Source organism: Zonotrichia albicollis, chromosome 4 (genome assembly GCF_047830755.1).
Source record: "Zonotrichia albicollis isolate bZonAlb1 chromosome 4, bZonAlb1.hap1, whole genome shotgun sequence".
NCBI classification, from domain to species: Eukaryota; Metazoa; Chordata; class Aves; order Passeriformes; family Passerellidae; genus Zonotrichia; species Zonotrichia albicollis.
Genome location: NC_133822.1, coordinates 8,385,206 through 8,406,908, shown reverse-complemented (window position 1 = coordinate 8,406,908; position 21,703 = coordinate 8,385,206). Strand labels below are relative to the sequence as shown.

The following is a 21,703-nucleotide window of genomic DNA, read 5'->3' as shown; positions in this document are numbered from 1 at the left end:
TGTAGTTAGCTTCATATCTATACAAACAGAAATCTATAATCTATCTATACAGATAGAAATAAGAAAAATCTCCCAAACAAACAGGAATCAAGGCCTTTTCTAACTTCTAAGTTTTGCATTTCTTCCCTGAATCTTGCAGAATAAAACTTTATTTCTTCTATTATGAAAAAGGATTTGCACCAAGCTTTCTGCCACCACCCATGTAATCAGATTTGGGATTATTAAATTCACACTTTGCCTTCAGGATTTATGGTGAGTCATCACCATGTCGATCCTTCTTCTCACATCTTTGCCTTATCAAGCAACACCCCAGCCTCACTTTCCCTCTAGCGCTTGACGAGGAGTGAGTTTGCTGTACCTACAGAGCAATGCTAATTGGGCTTTAATTGGAGCAGGGTTCCATCTCTGGGATGCAACTGGTGGGTCTGGAGCACAGGGCAGTGGGGACATCTGGTGGCCGCCAGGAACACAGGGCCGCTGGAAGAAAACTCAGTGTGAGCTAGTGAAAAGCTAGCTTAATCTAAAGAGATTGTTAGATCCATAGAAAATTCTGTGTTTGAGTCCTTCATCGAGTTAAATAGGTATAGATGCATGCAATTGTTCTGTTCACATGAGAGAACTCAGGATTCATGAAGCTCATTTCCACTGTGGAACAGGAATCTCTTACAAGAGTAAGAGTTCATCCTGCTCTTGAAACACCAGAGAATTCCAGTCATCATTTTATCTACATATACCTTGAATCTGATATAAAGTGAATGTTCCTGAGTGCGGTTACAGCACATATCTGTGAGGAAAAATAAATTCTCTCTATTGAATAAACAGGGAATGGGGCCCAAAGAGAGCTCATCATCCCAAACTCGGCACAAAATCTTGCAGATCTGTGACTAAAATGGTGACAAAAAATGACCCAGTCCTCAACGTGCTGCCACTTCACAGCTTGTCATCTTTGTATCTTGCTATGATAAGTCCCAGAACAACATCACTCTGTAAAAGGAGGTACAGATTTTGCAGTTAAAATAATGTTTACATGTGGTACATTCAGATAAGTAAGATAAAAATATAGTAAAGAGAAAGACTTTATATCCAGCATGAGAAAGGCTCATAACTGAAGAGATGACATATGGGGAAACTAATTTATGGAAGGAATCCTCTTCATGTTTGCTGCTTACTGCACAAGGTCTTTTTAGAAATTTCCACATGGTGGAGGCTTAGATGAAATTTCAGTATTGTTTCCTGCAGTCTGAACACAGCCTCCTGATGAAGCATTTTGGTACAGCTCAAGGAAGTGGTGTCCTGTTATTTTCAAAGCAAGACCATGCCTAAACCAAAGCAAACCAAACTAAACCAGCCAAACAAACAAACAAAACCCAAAAAACCAAACAGAAACAAGAAACCACCACCACAACAACAGAACAGAGAGGTACTTCATGGAAGGCAAATGTAGTGTTTGTGCATCATTTGCTGCACAAACGGGGGGGAAAAAAAACCCCAGAAGCTGCAAGAGATCATGGCTGGTGAGTCCAACAACTGCAAGCAACCATAGAATAGCAAACTGTGTCTCTGCTTTGGCCAATTAGTGCCTAAGGGGACCAGGCACTTAAATTTTTGCCTGAAAGTCAACTACTGGGTGTGGAACTCGAGATTCTTGAGTTTTGATGTCCAGAAATACCAAGTACACATAGACCAGAGTTAATGTAACTGTGCTTTGAACAAAACAGGTGCTATGAATCCTGATTTCAGCTCCTTATACCAGTTACCTTCTTGTCCCAGCTACACATATTGCCTCTCCATATTTTACCAGCATTTTTATGTGCAATGTCTCCTCTCCTAAGCTGCCCTGTCTTCCCATGAAGACACTTTTTAAAGCTCCCAAAGTTTGGGGAGGACACAACTGGAGGTCACATATAAGGGAAGTGGCTAAAAAGGTAGAAGTGGTAGAAGTGCAATTAGATTTTTAGACAAAAAATTGCAGGCAGGGGATGCCAGGCACCCTCTTGCCCTTATGTGCCCAGTTTTTCTGTGAGGGACTCAGCTTGTCTGCCAAGGATCATGGCACCTACAGGCACCCATTCCACAGGGCAGCAAGCACCACAAGCTGGGCACCACTACAAGCTTGTTTATTCTTGGCTTTATGGATAATTTTTGATTAATATGGTTTGGTTTTGTGAGGTTGTTGGGCAGGAGGGAAATGGAAAGTGACCACAGAGTCACAGAATGGTTAGGATTCAAAGGGATTTCTGGAGACCATCCAGTCCAACCCCTCCTGCCAAGGCAGGGTCACCCAGAGCAGCTTCCACAGGAATCCAGGTGGGTTTGGAATGCCTCCAGAGAAGATTCCTCCACTTCCCCAGGCAGCCTGTTCCAGTGCTCTACCCCACTCTATCTAAAGAACTAGTTCCTCATGTTGAGGTGAAACTTTCTGTGTTTGAGTTTATGGCCACTACTCTTTATCCTGCTGCTAGGCATCACCAAAAAATGTCTGGCACCATCCTCTTAGCACCCACCTTTGAGATATTTATACACATTGAGGTTTCCTTCCAGTCCTCTCCAGATTAAAAAGCCCACTTCACACAGTCTCTCCTCATATGAGAGATGCTCCAGAGCCCTCATCATATGTGTGGCCACTAATTAGATATTGATTGACATCCATTGATTAAATATTGGAATGGGTTGCCCAGGGAAGTGGTGGAGTCACTGTGATAAATGCCTATCGTATGATTGGCTTTTCGCAAATATTAATATTATTCTTATTATGTTAGAAAGTCATGCTGTATTAATTCTCTTCAGTAGTGTGTTAAGTATAGTTTTAGGTTATAACATAACGTTGTGAAAAATGCATGTATTTTATGATTGGCTTTTCACAAATATTAAAATTAATATTATATGTGTTGTGTTAGAAAGTAATGCTGTATTAATTCTCTTCAGTAGTGTGTTAAATATAGTTTTAGGTTATAACAAAATGTTAAAATAGAAACTATGCAATGTAAGATACTTTTTTGTAGAAAGGACTCTCAGCAAGATAGCAGCCACGGGACACGTAAATATTTCAGTGATAAATAATTTATTGCTCTCTTATCAAAAGAAATAAACTTCTTCCACCTTGCTCAGGCAGAACAACGCTGTTAGGATTAAGAGGAAGAGGCTGACACTGACCAGACAGAATCCTGCGTTTGAATGGAAATTATGCATCATGTATGAGGTGTATGAATATGCAACAGGTTATTGTTTTTAAGGATTAATCCTCTCTTAATGGGTGTCCTTTTTAGGGCTTATGCTGCTCAGAAAAAGGTACCGGACTGTCCGTAACTCTTTGTTTCTATCGTCTCATATTGTCCTAATTCAAATTGTCCAAAAATTTTATTACTCTAATTATATTACTATTTTTATAACCGTTTTATTACTATTAAAATTTTAAAATTTTAAAAACAAGCGATTGGCGTTTTTCACAGTCACCGTCGCTGGAGTTAAGGTCTGGATGTGGCACTGGGTGGCACGGTCTGGTTGCCAGGGCGGCATTGGGCTGTAGGTCGGGTCCGATGCTCGCAGAGGCCATTCCCAACCCCATCCATCCCGTGTGGATGCTCAGGGCTCCATCCCCGGGCCCTCAGCGAGGCGGGGAAGGCTCCGTGCGCTTTCTGGCGCCACTGGCGCTGCGGGCCGGCTCCGTGCGCTTTGTGGCGCCGGGCGGGCGGGCGGAAGCGCCGGGCGGGCGGACGCGGGCCCTTCCGGCGGGCTCGCAGCGCCTCTCCCCGCCGCCGCCTCCGCCTCCCCCGCTCGCCGCCCGCCGCCGCCCGGCGCCTCCATCCTGGTACTTGGGAGTCTCCATCCTGGTTTCTCAAGTGCCCGGACCCAAAACAGGAAGTAAGTGCGCGGGGCCCTGCGGGATCGCAGGGCCGGGAGCTCCGGGCAGCGGCGGCGGCCGCGGGCGGAGGGGAGGGGACGGGGCGGGGAGCGGTCGTGTGCGGCCCCGCGGCTCGGCGCGCTCGGCCCGGGCTGCCGTGCGGGCGGACAGGGCCGGGCGGGCAGCGGAGCCCGCGGCGGGGCCGTCCAGCGCCGCCGCCCGCCGAGGGCACGGGAAAATGGCGGCGGCCGCCCGGGGCCAAATGGCGGCGCTGGCGGCCGCGGGGCAGCGGGGGCTGAGGCGGGTCCGGAGCCGCCGCCCCGGGGGCAGTGCCGGGGCAGGGGCAGGGCCGCTGCCTCCCGCCGGTGCTCCTCTGGGAGAGCCCGGGGCTGGCGCTAGGCCGTGGCTCCCGCCTGCCCGGGGAGCTGCTGCTGCTCCGCGCAGCGAAATTGGGAAGCGGACGGACGGACCGGCCCTGGAAATGACCAAACCCGGTTCCCTTGGGAGGGCAGGGCAAGGGGCGGCCACCAGCGCGTTTGTTTTGTTTATTGTGTTTTATTATTTTTTAATTGTCGTTGTTGTTTGTGGTTTTAACTCCCTCCCCCATACCTGGATGTCTCTAATAAGAGGCCAACCTGCACGATCGCACGATCGCATTTGAATTTCTCCATTTCCTCCCGCTGGGTCTCCGCTTGGGGTACCCTGAGCTTGTGGGTGTTATCTGTTTTGTTTCATAAACTCTTTTTTTTTTGTTTTTTTTTTGGTTTTTTCTCCATTGAGAGTTGTGATTTGAGGTTGCTTAGGGCAAGTGGAGTCTGAAGTGTTCGACTCTGCCAAGATCAGGGGTTTCATCTTAGGGCGGTACCAGGATTTTGTGCACTAGAGCCATGCTCTGTTCTGCCAAATAAAGGATTCCGATTGGAAAAGCCTATTTCCCCACACACACACACACTTTCTTTTCTGTTTTTTCTTCTTTTTTTCAGGTCTCTTTATTATTGATTGTGCCCTTGGGCATGGTGAAGTGTATTACATTTGCACCAGCTACTCTTCAGCTGGCTGTAGTATTTGTATGTATCCATTCACAAAGAGTTGCACTGTTCAGCCCCACCTGGCCATTGTTAGTTGAAGTAATCTAGAAAATGCTTTTTGTTTGCCAGCACTGCTCTGGCTACAGATGTAGGTTGGCCTCTTGACAGCATAGTTAGAATTCCTTTGCAAAACCAGGAGATGCGGTTTTTGCATTGAGATGGACACATCTCGTTCTGGTTTTCATTTACATCATTTCACGTGATTATAATAATAAACAACTTTGTGATGTTTTATGACTTACTGAAAAGATTGAGTATTAATTATAACTCCATAAGGAGAATGCCCAGAAATACTGATTTTTGTCTTAACCACACAAAATTATAAAAAGCGGCCATATAAGAGACAAAGATTTCTCTGCTGTGTTTTGCATGTTCTCCCTTTTTTGAGCATCATTTCTGTGCTTATCTGTCCATCAGAAAGCAAGAAAGACTTCTCTTTGCTTATCAGTCTTATAGTTAGAGTAATTTTACTTATTTTTCTTGCATGCTGAAATTCTACCCATTTTTTATGAAGGTGAAGAAGTTAATGAAATGCTTAGCATGGAACTGAATTTACATAAAGGGAAAAGAATTTTAGTACATAGGAAGATTTCTGTCCATAGCTATAACCTTGTGCCCAAGAGCCAATTCCTGAAAAAGAAAACTTGAAACTTTCTGTGTTACTTCTTTTGAAAGAGCTAGGACATAGGTTTTATTTTGTTTTGTGTTGTTTTTTTCCCCTGTGTGACATTTAAAGCATGCTCAGTGCTTTTTATTAAACTTTCAATGGACAGGCTAAAACTAATGGAGTTCTGCCAGATTTGGATCAATGCAAATGAGAACACTTTGTCCCATTGTGTCTCCCATATATTCTGTTTCAGTGATGGCCTACTTCTCTAAACACCACTGATGAGTGGGATGCAACTGTATCTACAGGACTGTAATCTCATGCTGATACAGATTAATAAATCCTTGTATGCCCCAGACTTGGGTGCCTGGGTCCTTGTGATTGATTTCTGCCCAGTTTGGTTCCTTTTTGTATCCATTGTTGGCAGCTGTTTGAGAAAATTTTCTTCCTGGTGGAATTTTGAATTTGGTCTGGAGTAAAGTTGGGGGTTTTTGTTGTATATTAGCAAACAGCACTGGCACTAGTTTAATAGTGAAAGTTCCTCATAATTTACTGGAAGTACTGACTTGGTCTGGAATACACTAAACATTCAGGCATCCTAAAATATGAAGTCCTGTAATGACTTTGTTTCCTTAGTGTCACTCTTGAACAAATCCCAGTGTGTTCCATGGGATTGTTCCAGTTAAATGCCACAGTAACTGGAAGCCTCTCTTAATAATCTTCAATTTTTGCTTTTTACAGGACTTAGTGAAACATACTTATTGCCCTATTCAGAGAACACAGCCTTTAATTCAATTTACTATAGAAATTTTAAGATTTACAACAGTCCACTACAGACGAGACATACCATTCAGCTAATAACTAGGGGCAATGACAGAATTCTGTCTGCAAGAGTAAAACTACTATTTCTTAGAAGTGCTTAATTTTTACAGCCCACAGAATAATTGAGTCCATCTGTCTGATGAGGGTTATATAGAATTAAAGGAATTTTGTATTAGGATATTACTACTTTTTTTTTTTCAGTTTGATGTAAAATCAGCTTTGTAGGAGTTTTTTTCTGCCATAATTCTGCTGCATGCTTCCCAGATAAATAAGAACAGCTCTATTATCTGGCTTTAGTGGAAAACTTGTATTGGAAATCTGTATTAAATGAGTTGTAGACAAAATAGTTTCCCACTTCTTTGGCTGCATGTTGAAACCTGTTTGAAATTGTAATACTACTCTGAAAAGTGTTGAATTTGGTCAATACACAGAATTCCAATAAGACAAAAAATGCTTATTGAAGTGACATTGATTTCAAAAGTGCTATTTCATTATGGATTATGGCACCCACACTTTTGGTGCATGTCTGTCCAACACTGTTCTCTTTCCTAAAAGCTAACACCCTCCTTCAGTAAATGAAATATTAGTGATGGATTGGCACCTCTGTAAAGAATGTGTGTGAATCAAGGATTAAAGAAAAACCTTGGGTTGTTAATTTAAAATTCAAGGAAGCCTTTTGTTTAAAATAAAACTTGTTTGCATTCTCAAAAGCACACCTAGCCAACTTGTGAAAAGAAGGTGATATTTTGGAGGTGATGAGACTACTCAGCTCCTAATTCTCACTAATTAATAAACCATGGCTGTCATTTACTTTGCATTTGGCTTTTGCAGGAGCAGATGTGTGGGTGTGCAGGTGTGAGCAGAATTCATGTGGCACATCCCAAAGCCTCTGCTGTGGTCTGGCATTGCTCACCACAGCTCCAGCTTCTGTGCTGGGATGGACTGAGGGTGTCCTGCAGCCAGGATCAGGAGAAGGCCCTGGGCTTTGGCACTGAGCTCCCTGTGGATGTGTTATTTCTGATGCATGCCCAGAGTACCTGGTAGCTACAGCATTGTTTAAGTGCAAAACAATGAGGTTTGTAACATCTGGGGGTTGTTACCTATTCAGTCAAAAGAACCACCACAGTTATTCCTGATTTTGGTCACTCATTCATGTATTAATGGGTTGGTGCCCCTGTCCTGGGGTAAATGTAGCCTGGAAGAACTTGGTTGGTTGGTTGGTTTGTTGGTTGTTTTTTCTTTCAGTTTTCTTGTATTTGTATGACCTAATGAATAAAAAATAGTGTCCAAAATATATATTTGACTTTGGCTTCATTCCTCATGTTCTTTCTACTCAGTGTTCAATTGTGGTCCAAGGTCATATACATTAAAGTTGATGGGAATCAAGAACATGGCTCTTTTAAAGTTTTTATCAAGGCTTGGTAAAGGTTATTACCTTTACTCAGAAAACTTAGGATGCACTAAATCATGAGTATCTTACACAGAGCATCATTAATTTTTTTGGGGGGCCTGCACTTACAGGTGGCATAAACCATTTTTGGGAAATCGAGGAGTTATGAACCCATCCTCCATCCAGGAATCCCCAATTCTTGGGAAGTCACAGGTCCTTGAACAAAGAGCAGTGCCCAGTGTTGCTGTCACAAATTGCTCTGCAGTTTGGGGAGCTGGAGCTGAGAGCTGCAGATGTGATTTGATCAGAGGAGTCAGTGATGCTCTCAGATGTGCTGCCCCAGCCACTGTCTCCTAAATCCTGTTACAGCTCTGCATGGAAGTGCCAGGGTAGCAGCTCCTGATCCTGGGTGTAGCTTCCTTCCCCTCCCTGGAATGCCATATTTGGATGGATGGATCCCTTTTATGCTGTGTCCTGTCCCCTCCTAACTTGCAAACCAGCAAGGCAAGCAATGTAAAGGGATTAATTACCCTGTGTTTTTTATTTGGTCTCCAAATCCTCTAAATATACAGATTGATTTTCATCAAGTCCTGAGTAACTGCTGAAAGAATGACACAGCGTTGCTGTGCCTGTACTCAATTTTCATCAGTCTTCAAATAAAAAAGAAGGAATGGTCTGCTCTGTCTTCTGCTGTGGATGGTGCTATAATTTCCACTGCTTGTAATGAGTTATAAATCTCATTTCCACATTCTGCAATTCTGTTCTGCAACAGCTGTAGGTGAAGTAATAGAGTGTTGTAATGTGTCTTATAAATCTCATGTCTTTCAGGCCTCTAAAATGATGAAAATTGATGCTTTCAAGTGATTGTAGAAAAATAAATGTTGTGACAGGTAGTTGACATAAATTAAGGAAGAATCCTCCACCTCATTTCCAGTAACTTCAGGAATTTTTACTACACCAGTCCCTCTAGTAAAACTTAGAAAATACATATGAACATGAAAAAGAGAATCTGTTTGTTTTGGCCCAGTTTGTTCACTCTCCAAAAGCTAAGTTAATAACTTAAAACTGGGTTGAAAAAGTTACAGTCTGCTAATTTAGCTGTAACACTTTGGATGTCTTCCTTCAGGTTTTAGCATTAAGGATGCTTGATTGGGCTCCTAAAATCAGTATTACAACCAGCAAACAGCAGCTTCTAGGGAAGGATAGAGCACAGGCTGTAAAACTCAGCAGCAGATGAATCCCAAGGAAGTTACTCCCTCCTACACTTGCATGTGGCAAGGAACTGTTGATGGTAGATGTGAAAGTAAGTTTGAGAACCCTCTGATTTAAAATGTCAGTGGTATTTGAAATTTTTTACATGTTCAGAAGGGTAATATCACTTCATTTGAGGAATCAGTGACTGTGTGTGCTTAACCATGTGCCAAATCTTCAACGAGCTCCAGAGGTGAGAAGTTTTTTAGAAGGACTGGCAGTAGTTTTATCTTTCTAGAATAACACTTCTCTTGGGGATCTTCAATACTGAAGAACATGTTTTCTGATTAAAAATCAAATAATCTCCTGCTGATGCAGTAATGTTAACATTATACTGAGAATTTGAAATCCAGGTTGTAAATTCCACTTACATGTGAATATATAACTATCCCTGCATAGTACATGGAAAATGTGTAATGTATTTGTGATTTCTTTTCTCTAAATCTATAGCCAGATATTTTTAACAATATTTTGGCTTCAAAATAAAAGTTAAAAGTAATTTTTTGTGTTTGTTGACATATGAGTAAACACAGAAAAAGCACTGAGCAGTTAAAGGAGAAATAGATTATATTTTCTTTTTACAAATCTCTGCCAAAGTCAACAAAAGCAGGCTTAAAACTGATGACATCTTTGTAAAGCTTCTGGATATTTTAGATGTGATTTCATTTCTGCAGCAGCAAAAGTTGCATCTCTGTATTTGGATAAAACTTTTATTGTGGAGTTTTTGTTTTATTTCAGAATTACTGCTGGTGGTTTACATAGAATTTCTTAGAAACTTTGTGTTTCATTGCAGTACTTTTATAGTGGAAATGAAATTATCAGAGACACTTTATATTGCCCGAATTCTGTGACTTCAATGTATATGGCTTATCCTGGATTACTTATTCTCTGAGTTGCTTTTTGTACTGGTGATTTCTTGCAAACAATTTTTCTGCAGCTCTTATTGTTTAAATGCTGAAGATAAAAATGCAAGTTTCACATTTAGTTATATACATGGAAGGAGAATAAAACTTTGCAAGTTGGCAGTCTATAAATAGGGCAGCTGTGACTAAATAGGACACTAGAAAAATATTTGTCAGTCCTCACTAGCTTTCAGTTCTATAATAGCAGAATTATTAAATTAACAGTGGAACAAATACTGGACAAAAATCTTCAGATGTGAAGTGTTTAGAAATGCTGAAAAAGTAATAGCCTAGGTTTGTATTTGAAAAAAAAAAGAAATCAGTAGACTGCAAATCCTCCTAATAAGGAGTTTAGGTACTATTTTTAACTGGGAAAGTTACTTTAAAGCTATCTGGTTTTACCCTGTGGAATATTTACGTGCAGGAAAGTAAAGATAGGTGAATATCTGAAATTGTGGCTTTGTCATGTGAAAGATCAGGCTCATTCCCTGTGGGATTTTGTGCTGTCTGTGGGGCATGGAAGCAGCACTGGGGTCCAGGTGGAGTCCAGCTGCAGAAGGGTAAAATCTGTGTGTTGCTCTTTCAGGTTTGAGTATGAGCACAGTTGAAGAAGAGTCTGACACAGTGACAGTAGAAACCGTGAACTCTGTGACTTTGACTCAGGATACTGAAGGGAACCTAATTCTTCATTGCCCTCAAAATGGTATAGAACTGTTTTACATAGTATTTTTTTTCTTCTTTGTTTTGATTGATCCAACCACCATACATCCCTGCCCACAAATTCTGTGAGCTACTCAGGTGCAGCTTACTGTACAAGAGTTGTTCTGCTTTAGTTTAAAGAATGCTAAAGTGTTGAATTAGGTGTAAATCCCAAAACTGTCTGTGTGTGCCCAACAAAGATACAGCTGCTGATTTATTTCAGTTGAAACAGATTCTTAGAACCAAGCACATACCCAAATTTTTGTGGACTGATTAATGTTTGACAGACTGTGGATGGAATTTTCAAAGAAAATGCATGTTGAAGAAAGCATGGGGACTGCTGTTGCCCATAACTTAGATGAGGTTCCTGAGCAGCAGCAAAGCACTGAACCAGCTTGTCACATTTGCTTCTACTGTTTGCTTTGGCCAACTTTTTAGGAGAACTCTGTCCAAGGCTCCTTAGCTTACAGGAAGTAACCTGGGTGTGTTTTTGTTGTTAGAAGCTGATGAAGTAGACTCTGAAGACAGCTCTGAACCTCCACACAAGAGGCTTTGCTTATCAGAGGATGATCAAAGCCTTGATGATTCTACTCCATGCATTTCTGTTGTTGCAGTTCCAAGTAAGTTCTTTTATGTACTCCTGTACCAAATATATCTGTTGGTAAAGATTAAAAGTGGACTCTTGAGTCACAGTTGAGTATTTTGCATGGGGTGTTTTTCTTCCAAATTTTATTCATATATTTGAGTATTGTATTTTTTTCAGCCTTGGATAGTTTTGCAGCAGTTAGTTCTGGCAAAATAAGCCTGTGTTAAAGTAGTTTAGAGACCTGTAGGTGCACTGAATAAAATGAAGGATAAGTAAATTAGCAACTGGATGCTCTCCTACAAAGAAATTTGGGGTTTTTTTTAATGATCAGACGGTACAGTTAGTATTTCAGTGTTTTGTAATATTGAGGTGTGTGTAAAAGAGATTGATGTAAAGAATATAGGATGAATTAGTCTTCTAGAAGTTGATTGAATATTAGAAAGTTTAATATAATGCTCCAAAGGGAGGCAAATCCAGATCTAGTTAAAATACCAATTTACAGTACTTGAAGTGCCTGTTAATTTGGTGGAAGTAGGTGGAAATTCCTTAGAAGTAAAGGCATTCTCATGTTGAATTTGGAGGAGGACTGGGGAAAATGTGTGCAGCCAAAGATTTGTCCCTTAATTGGAAAATACTGGTGGAGGTAGGGCTGGAAAAGAAATATTAATACAGTTTGAAATTTTTGCATCAAACACATTTTGTTTCTGTTTCACATTAGGTCATAGTTGTAGTCAAGCATAAAACTGAAGGTTTCTAAATCCATATTTAAATTTTACGAAGAGAAGCAGTTGATAATCATTTTAGGTGATAATCAGTTGAGAATCATTTAGAATTTACTGTGTCAACAAAGAATTACCAAATAAGACTCTTCAAAATTTTCACTTCAAAGGTAGCAATTTATAATATTTGTAGGATGTGTAAAAAAAAGCTTCAAGAGTTAAGTATCCAACTAACTTACCCATTCTGAAGTTTCAGAAAATGACCAGAGCTTTGAGGTGACCATGACTGCTACCGCTGAGGTAGCTGAAGATGAGATTAATGAAGGAACTGTTACTCAGATTCAGGTACAATAAAATTTCAATTTACCTACTTGATGTATGCTTTTATTTAAATTGATATGAAAAGAGAAACAAGTATCAGAAATGCTTACTAAATGAATAAGACTCTTTGAAATGAATGTATGTGAGCAGGGATCTTGTTTGTAAAAGTGCTGGTCTGTAAAAGGACAACTGAATAATTTTATGTATGAGAGAGGTTATTTGCAGTCTGAAGTTACTGCCCAAAGGGCAGTACTGCAAAGAGTAATAGAGGTGGCACTCCACTGGTAGTTATGTGCTCTGTTGTGATCTGCATAGAAGACAAGTTTATCTGTTATTTCTGTCATTCTTTGATTATAAATTAAGCTTTATAACATGCTCAAATAGTCTTTGTCTTGTCACCGGTCCTAACAGTTAGATGCAGTTTTCTTTGTGGGTATAGCATGTTTAAAAGTTCTAGATTAAAGATTGGGATATAGGCCTATTTCCACCACAGAAGAGACTCTTCTTACTTAGTGTACATGAAACAAGATGAAGAATGTTACCTAATTAATTCTCACAACATCTGTATATTAAATGCTAAATCTTACTCAGATGTTTTAAGAAAGGTGGTAGTTCCAGTGCCATATCTAAGACATGACACTTTTGAACAGTCAGCAAGGTGATGAGGTGTGCTGATTGCATTTTCCTTCAAACTATGTCTCCATGTGAATTGCAAAGTGATATAAACAACTCAATATCTGACTGTATCATTTCACATTGGTCTTTTCAAGATTCTTCAGAATGAGCAGTTGGATGAAATCTCCCCAATGGGCAATGAAGAAGTATCAGCTGTTAGTCAAGCCTGGTTCACAACCAAAGAGGATAAGGATTCTCTAACCAATAAAGGTAGGGTATTTCAAATGCAGTTCTCCCGTGCTGTAGGAAGGTAAATTATTCCAAATGTCTCAATATTTTGCAAGTTGCATAAAGTAGTCTCTGGTCTGGCTTTTTGGAGATGGCCTTGCCTGCAGTGGTGACAGTGGTGGCCAGAGTAGAGAAGGGCTGTGGTGCTGTGTGTCAGCCCACATTGGGCAGAAAGTTGTGTTTGCCTTGTCAGGGGTGGGGTGCTGCAGCACAACTGGGGGACACCAAGAAAATAAACAATCCATACTCAGTTCTGCTTCAGAAGAAGACGGCTCCTGCTGATCAGGACCTCATGACATAATCTCTGCTACTCCTAAAACTTCCACCCCACTGGGCATTCCTCCCCTTCCAAATATATCTGTGCAATCCTGTAGCAGTTGCTGAACTCAAGAGATTTTGTCTTTTTTCTTTCCTGCCCACAGGGGAAGTGGCTTTCTAAACCTAGAGAAAAAACTTAGTGTCTAATGAAGACGTGCTGTCTCTCTGGTTTCCTCAGCCCCTCTGCTGTTTTTCTTACTTTGACTTCTACTTTTTCTAGAGGAAAATATTTTTTTCAATCAATTCAAAGCAACCCCCTCTTTTTGTTAGAAACCTTGTCAGCCAGTCAAAGGAGGGCACTCAATCTGGTGACTCCAGTTAAGACATTCATAACTTGAGGAAGGTATTTCTAGTAAAATATGCCAAGAAAAATATTTGAGAATTTTTACTGGCTGAACTTTTCTTGTAAGCTCTGTGGTTTGTCACAGAGATAGCAGTGGGGGAATGCCAGTGTGTGTCATCTTTTACAGTAGCTCAGAGTTTAGCATGTATTGCCTGAGCTCATCACTTTATAGCAGTTTCCACCTAATAATGCTTTTTCTCGGACCTGTGGGCAGTTATGATAATCTTGACTTTGAATATGCAAACATGTGAAATGCAGAATATCTGTCCTTTCCTGAAATAGTTTGGTATTAAAAGTAAGGAGTAGCAGTGTCCCATTAAGTCAGTTCAGAGGCTTGGACCTGTGTGAATCACAGTTACTGGAATACTTTATTTTTCTGTCTCTGTAACTGTGGAAGAAGGGATTGAAGCTATGGGACACAGGGAAAGAGTACTCTCTCACCAGTTCCAATGGAATTAGTAATAATGCCTGTACTTTTCATTATAATTGGATTTGAGTAGACACTCTCTTTGGTGTGCTCTGTCTCTCAGCTCTGGTAATTAGCAGGCTGAGAAGGAAGTACCCTGATTTTTCTGAGCAGAGGTGGGCAGATAGCCAGCACACACCAATATGTAAACTGGGTCACACCAGCAGAAGCTCAATTAAAAGCATTGTATGACCATAAGGGGAAAAAAGGATAATCTAAAGTAGGAATATTTTAATGTTTTATTGATAGACTTCAGGTTTGAATTTTTCTCTCTGAATAAAGTTGGTTGGATTTGCTTTTAAAGCTTAGCTGGCATTGTAGTTACTAAAGGCACAGACAGAGAAAGAAACATTGTTTCTATTGGCTTACCACTTTTATTTGGGGAAGTAAAAGACCCACCACAAGGTTTTATGTTGGCTGTGACCCCTGAGCATTACTCCCAATGCAAAAAGAAGGAAAGAGATGGGGACCAGCTTGTCAAAAAGAGGCTTAATGGAGCCCTTACCTCTATGAAAAGCACTCACAGTAGGTGGCAGTGCTCTCATGTTCAGCAGTGTTAAGGCATGCAAGAGAATCCCACATTGCTGCCAATTCCTCAGGTAATCTTCTCAGTTGTATTTTAAGTTCCAGCTTCTGGACTCATTGTGAGTGCGTGGAAATTTCAGCTGTCAGTTTAAAGGCAGAAATTTTCTAGTTGCAGCTGAAGAGAAAGGCTGAAAATGTGACTTGACAGCTTATAGAGGAGTTCAGTTCTGTTTTTAAAAATGGGATGTTTTTGAAGAAGGGTCTGACTCACATTATTTAAATATTACTTGAATGTTACTGTCAGTTATGAAATAACATCTGCTTAAAATTAATGCTAGTTATATTTTAATACCTAAAATTATTCTTTTCCTTGTTAATTGCAGCATGGGTTGTGTTTTCAGATACTTCTGTTCTTGCTGGTTTTTGGCCTTTATTTCAGTAATTAGTTGTCATTTCTATTTTCAGGCCATAAGTGGAAGCAAGGGATGTGGTCAAAGGAAGAAATTGACATTTTGATGAGTAACATTGAACGTTACTTAAAGGTATGCTTAGAGTATGTTCCCTGCACATTAATGTGGTGATGCAGTTCCTGCTAGAAACCAACTTTCTTTAATACTTCCCAGAATACTCAATAACTGATTTGGATTGGTTTGTTGTAGGAATGGTCATCACTCATTTGAAATACATAAGAAAAATTTCTTCATAGACAGGATTTAAGTGATTTAATGTATGTGACATTGCTTTTCATTTTTGTACTGGACATAGCCTGTTTTGAGCATCCTGACATGACATTTTACATGGTTAAATCTCTTTCTCTGACTATACATTGAGGACTCATAAAAATGAAAAAAATTGCATTAGCAGTTTCCTTACTGAGCACTGAATACAACTTCCAGACATCCTTGGTGCCAAGTCTGTGATTGTGTACTATACTAGCAGGATGCCTGTGTCTGCTTTCTTCCCCTTAAATTACTGGGGTCAGAGTTCAGTGAAAATGGGCATGTGGTGAATACACTGATGGTGATAATTGCCCATAAATCATATTTGTGGTAGGCTTGCAGCTGAGAATATTTGAGCTGAGCCCTTGCAGCTGAGAATATATAGCCTGGATATTATAATTTCACCATCCTTCACTTGTGGTTTAAAAAAAAGCCCTGAATTTAGTGTTCATTGGGATAAAAATCCACAGTATTAGTTGAAGAGAGTGTGTCTGCCCACACACCTATTAGAGTTTCTGCCACAAAATCATTCATGGGTAATACTATGTTTTAAATCCAGTGAAGCTTTTTTAAGCTAGCTAAATAACTTTTCTGAGTTACTGATAAATCATTTGATTCATTCTTTTCCCATGTATCTGCTTTCTTGTACTGCTTTGAGTGATTGAAATATAGTGATTCTTAGTTTAAGCTGAAGTTAAGCTTTACTGTTATACTGCTTTGCAGTGTTTTTGTATTGAATTTATTTGAGTTTCCATCAGAACAAGAGGAGTAGTTTAATTGAAAGAAATCACTTTTGCATAAGGAATAGCTAAAATTATGTAATAAATCAATATAGCACTGTTTGACAGCCTTCCCTTGGATGGCCCCAGACTCATTCCACCACAGTACATATTCCTCATGTTCTATATGATGGTTCAATTTGTGATCTTAAAATACACATTGGACAATTATTTTTTTTATTATATGTGGATAGGTGTTAGAATTTCTGTGTCTCCCTGGACTCCAAAGTGAAAAAACCAAAACCACAAAACCTAGTGTTCAAGGGTTTGTATTTGAGGGGGAGCTAATCCATAAATACTCAGTTTTACTTTTGGACTGTAGTATTTGTGATACACAGAAAGTTGCATAATGGCTTCAGTTCTTGTGTTCTACTTCTTGATTCCTAGGAGACTTTTATCTAAGGTGTTTTGTTTGTGGTTTTTGTTTTTGTTTGTTTTTTTTTAAATGCTTTGTTCTAGGCCCGTGGAATAAAAGATGCCACTGAAATTATATTTGAAATGTCAAAAGATGAAAGAAAAGATTTCTACAGGACAATAGCTTGGGGTCTGAATCGGCCTCTCTTTGCTGTCTATAGAAGAGTTCTTCGCATGTATGATGACAGAAACCATGTTGGAAAGTATGAAACCCTCTAATGCTGCATGGTTTTATTGGTATGACTAGGGTCATGTATTTATGCTTGACATTGTCTATGTGAGACAGAAAAATGTAGCCAAACAGACCTAGATCTTGCTAATATGTCACCTCTGCTCAATTCTGATAGATCATCCTTGGCAATAGTTGTGTTCTGTTGATGGTCTTCAATGACAGCTTTAAAGAACAGACAAACAAACAACCCAAAACAAAGGTGAATAACAGATTCTGATATGATGACAGGACTTGGACACAGGGATGGATCTGCTGAGATATAACTTTTTCTAGGGCTGTGACCTGGAAGTAATTGATCTTCACCCCTTATGCCCTTGCTTGCATTTTTTAAAGCATGATCTGGTGCTATCCAGAAAGGATTTTAAATTTTTGTTTTTGAAGGTAGTTGAAAATTAAAAATATCTTCTCAGTGCTGATACACTCTTTTGATAGAAAGTCAGCTTTATGGTGATGGTGAAGTGGGACTGTAAGGAAGAAGCTATTTATTTGAAAGACTAATGCAGAAAATTCTAATTCTGTTCATAGGAGTAAGATCACAGAGAATGAGGAATTTTTCTGACAAATGAGAGGAATCCTTTACCAGTTAACCTTAGAAATGCACTAATGTAGAAAATTACATTTGTTCCTCCCATTCTTCTGAATATTCAGTCAGATTGTATCTTACAGCTGAAATTCCTTAATCTCTTCTTGTAGCTAAATGTGTGCTGTGTGGTTAGTAAAATAATAATACTTATGTTGTGTGCTTTCTGTTTAAAATAATGTAATTTTATTTACCTGTTGCTTAGGTATACTCCTGAGGAAATTGAAAAGCTTAAAGAGTAAGTTATCTTATGATCAAGATCACTCTTCCTTGTTTATATTTAGGAGCCTAATCCATTTTTAAGGGTTTCCTTACATTAAATCACTGAAGAGTTACAAATAAATTTGGCTGCTCCAACACTACCCAAAAGTAGTGGTTACTATCTAAAGAAAAGTAAAACTACATTTGGATTCTTTTAATTTTTTTTCTAACATGTGTTCAGGACCTAACAATATGCAACAAAGTTCTAAAGCAATGCTTCTGTTGTGACTGGGAAAGTTTCAGATTTTTGCAAGTACAGTCAATATTTGTGGTTATGAGAAACAGAAGTTCCTTTTCTTTACAAACTTTGAGCAAAGGTTATTCCTAAAGGAAGTGGCAGGTCAAGAGTAGATCTTCCCTAGGAAGTATTACAGATATATAAATTGTCAGCTCAAAAAGCCTAATTTTCAGTATGAACATGGTAGATCAAGGAGATGGGGCTGCAGACTTTATCCCCTCCTGCACATTTCCAGGGTTGAGCAGTTGGAAGAAACTGTTGGACTGAAAGGAGGAAAAGAGTATATTGCATTCCATTGATGGATCTGTTTGGATCAATTGAGCTGCTTTGTGTTGTTCACAAGGTGCTGGGGTTCCAGATGTGTCAGAACTACTCATGGATCAACATTTTAAGCAGCCTGCTGTCTTGTGAAGGAGGGAGATGATTGCTAAAATGATGAACATGATTATGCAGTGTTTTGCTTAATTTAAATTGTAGGATGCCTGGATTTTTATTGGGCATTACTGAAATGTCTCAAGTGCTCTCTACACCACCTGAAAACCATTGAGGAACCTGTATGGAATGGAAATCAGCTGTTTATCTAAACATTCATATTGTGTTTAACACACTCATTAAGCCTGACAATCTTCCTGCAAGACAGATACTATGCATTTTATATGTATAGTATCTATGCATTTTATATGTATCTTGATTGATAATATGCATTTCATATGTATCTTGTGGCTCAGCTGGTCCAAAAGGCTCTAGAAAGACATAGGGAAAAGTAGCAGAAAATAGTAATAGTAAAGTAGCAAAGTGATTTCCCCATTCTCTCTTTAAGCCTGCACATTCATCCTGTTTTTATTAGTGAATATTTGCTAGTTTGGTGATTTCCTAAGTGGGAAATATAGGGTTAATGAGCATGTTTCTCTGTAGGCTGAGAGTAAAGCATGGTAATGATTGGGCCACAATAGGAGCTGCCCTGGGGAGAAGTGCTTCATCTGTAAAGGATCGATGTAGGCTGATGAAGGATACCTGCAACACAGGTGAGGTAAATGCTGGTGTCAGAAATGGATATTCTGGTTAAAATTCTGTCTCTTGTGTTTAATGATTATAGACTTACACTGTGCCTTTGGTGTCAAGAGAGAAGACAGATGCATCTTTACTCATTTCAGGAGTAAAGTACTGTTTATTTTGTAATGTATATATTCAAGTATAAAGGAAAATGCAGTCAGACCTCATGTGAATAATTGTTGCATGGTTAATTCACTCCAGCTAATACAGTTCGGATAGCTTGGATCAGTTTGCTCTGGTCACTCTTTGGACAAGCTCTGTGTGGCCTTATTCATCTGTGAGAGGAAGAGAAAAGAGAAATTCGGCAGCAGAACAATGGAATTGTTGATTTGTTATTCAAGAATGGATATAATATAAATTATTAGTAATTAAGAGCAGTTACATCTTCTTCACAAGTCAATATTTGCATCTGGAATAAGGTGTTGGACATGGCAGTTAAATATCTGCTGGCATGTTATGGATCAGAACCTGGTTAAGGTGGAGGGCTTCTCTCTCTCTTTCAGGAAAGTGGACAGAGAAAGAAGAGAAGCGACTGGCAGAAGTGGTGCACGAGCTGACAAGCACAGAGCCAGGTGACATTGTCACCCAAGGTGTGTCCTGGGCTGCGGTGGCAGAGCGGGTCGGGACGCGCTCGGAGAAGCAGTGCCGCTCTAAATGGCTCAACTATCTCAACTGGAAACAAAGCGGAGGCACCGAGTGGACCAAGGAGGATGAAATAAATCTGATCTTGAGGTTTGTTATTTTAGTTACTTTTAAAGGTTTGTAATATGTGTTGCTAGCAGGATTCCATTGGGGTCCATTTAGCTGGTTTCCTAGACACTGAAAATTCTAGAACCTTCCAAAAATCACTGCTGTGTTTACAGTTCCCAGAGATTGATTATTGAACATATTTTTTGTTTTTTGTTTTTTTAGTGAATGTTAGTGTTCGTGAAAGGTGTCAGATTGAAAACCCTGGAGACTGAAGTCTTCTTTATTCCACAGAAAAGGTACAGCACAGGCAGCAAACCGTGCAAGCTTCCCACACGTTGCCCCACCGATGCGCTTTAACCCTTAACTGGAGGGTAGCTCAGTCTCCCTGCCCGTTCAGTCCTTGGCCTCTCTGCTGAGATGACCAACAAGGGTCAAGTGTGGTGGTGGTTTCTGTGATGTGGACATCTTGTCTACAAAGAGCTAAACTGAGACTGCAAATTAATTTCATGTAGGCCAACAAACACTGATTGGATATCAGCATCTCTGACTACATTTGAACTGGCAGCCTGGTAGTGACTTTGGAAATCTTTTGCTCTCTCCAGTCCTCCTCCCATTTTGAATGCCTTTAACTCAAGCTTTTTAGCCAGTGGATTTTTGTGGGTTGGGTGGGAATAAAAAGCCAGGGCATCCAGGGAATTTAAGGATTACTTAAACAAAGTAGTATAAACAAATTTACTGAAGCTGTTTGACATAAACTCAAAATGAGGAGCCTGATTCCACATTTCAGAATGTGCTGGGTGTATTTCTTAATTTTTCTGGTTTGGTCTGTCCAGATATCTTTTACTTATCCTACAGGGTTGGTTTTGGTAGGTTTTTTTTTTCATTTTTACTTCTTTCTTTCTTTAGCTAGCAAGAGTGCTCTTGCCTTATTTGTGAAGACGACTTTTCTTAACTTCCACAAAATTATTTTCCCCTCGCTATTCACCTCTCTTTCATATGCTCTATGTACAGATAAGGGCAATTCAGAGATTTTTGGTGATTTCAGATAGATTCTGGTAGAGAAGACTGTCCCTTATCTGGAGAGCCTGGTGGGATTGATTCATGAGCAAGTGTTTATTGCTGTAGTTAACTTTATCTACTTTGGCTAAGAAGCATCTGAGAGAAGGCAAAAATCTCTGTTAAGGACGGATGGTTGTTACTTAGAAGAAAACAAGTAAATATCATAACATGAAATTAATTAAGTGAATGTTCAGAGTGAATCTCAGGAAGTATTTCCTGCCTTGGAGATGTGTTTGGGGAATGTTTTTCCAAAAAGAAAAGATGCAAGTGCCACCACTTGGAATGCTTCACGATAATCCGATCTAAGACCTAATGTAGAAGTAAATAAGGAGAATAATCCTGCATGGCAAGGAGATGGACTGGATCATCTAGCAGGTCTAGTCCATCTTCTGTTGTTTATGACTCTGCTTGACCTCTGGCAGCGTGGAGCCTTGGAAGCCTGTGTCGATTCCTGGGGCTGGTCACTAGCATGTCGTTCTGCGCTGTTACGTGTGCCACGGCCGGACGCGTGCGGCACCCCTGCCGCCCTGGGGGGCCCTTTCTGACAGCTCCCTGTTTTCTGTGTCCTGCCAGGATAGCGGAACTTGAAGTTTCTGATGAGAATGACATCAATTGGGACTTGCTGGCTGAGGGATGGAGTAGTGTCCGCTCCCCACAGTGGCTCCGGAGTAAATGGTGGACCATTAAAAGACAGATTGCAAACCACAAAGATGTTTCATTCCCTGGTAATGTACTGCTTGCACACTTCTCTTCTGAAAGCTTTTTTCACATATGTCACAGGAATAAGGCTGCATTTTGTTGTCTGCTTACAGCATTGCTGGCCAAAGAGCACATTGTTTCTTTGCTGGAAGTTACTGGCCCCTTGGATCTGCTGGCTGAATTGCTCCTACAAGCAGT

The 21,703-nt window shown here is 40.1% G+C and overlaps 1 protein-coding gene across 2 annotated transcripts in view; it reads left to right on the top strand.

Moving 5' to 3' along the window:
• Nucleotides 1–3,571: 3,571 nt before the first annotated feature.
• DMTF1 (cyclin D binding myb like transcription factor 1) overlaps nt 3,572–21,703 on the top strand; it is a 29,072-nt gene continuing 10,940 nt past the window's right edge. The window contains exons 1-11 of one of the 2 annotated variants that reach the window (XM_074538767.1): nt 3,572–3,861; nt 10,488–10,604; nt 11,101–11,220; nt 12,156–12,250; nt 12,997–13,111; nt 15,247–15,323; nt 16,739–16,896; nt 17,711–17,743; nt 18,920–19,029; nt 19,561–19,789; nt 21,380–21,531. In XM_074538767.1, the coding sequence (XP_074394868.1) occupies nt 3,579–3,861; nt 10,488–10,604; nt 11,101–11,220; nt 12,156–12,250; nt 12,997–13,111; nt 15,247–15,323; nt 16,739–16,896; nt 17,711–17,743; nt 18,920–19,029; nt 19,561–19,789; nt 21,380–21,531 (1,489 nt within the window). In that variant the 5' untranslated portion in view covers nt 3,572–3,578. The remainder of the gene's footprint in view (nt 3,862–10,487; nt 10,605–11,100; nt 11,221–12,155; nt 12,251–12,996; nt 13,112–15,246; nt 15,324–16,738; nt 16,897–17,710; nt 17,744–18,919; nt 19,030–19,560; nt 19,790–21,379; nt 21,532–21,703) is intronic. The other variant, XM_074538765.1, reaches the window with a different exon arrangement.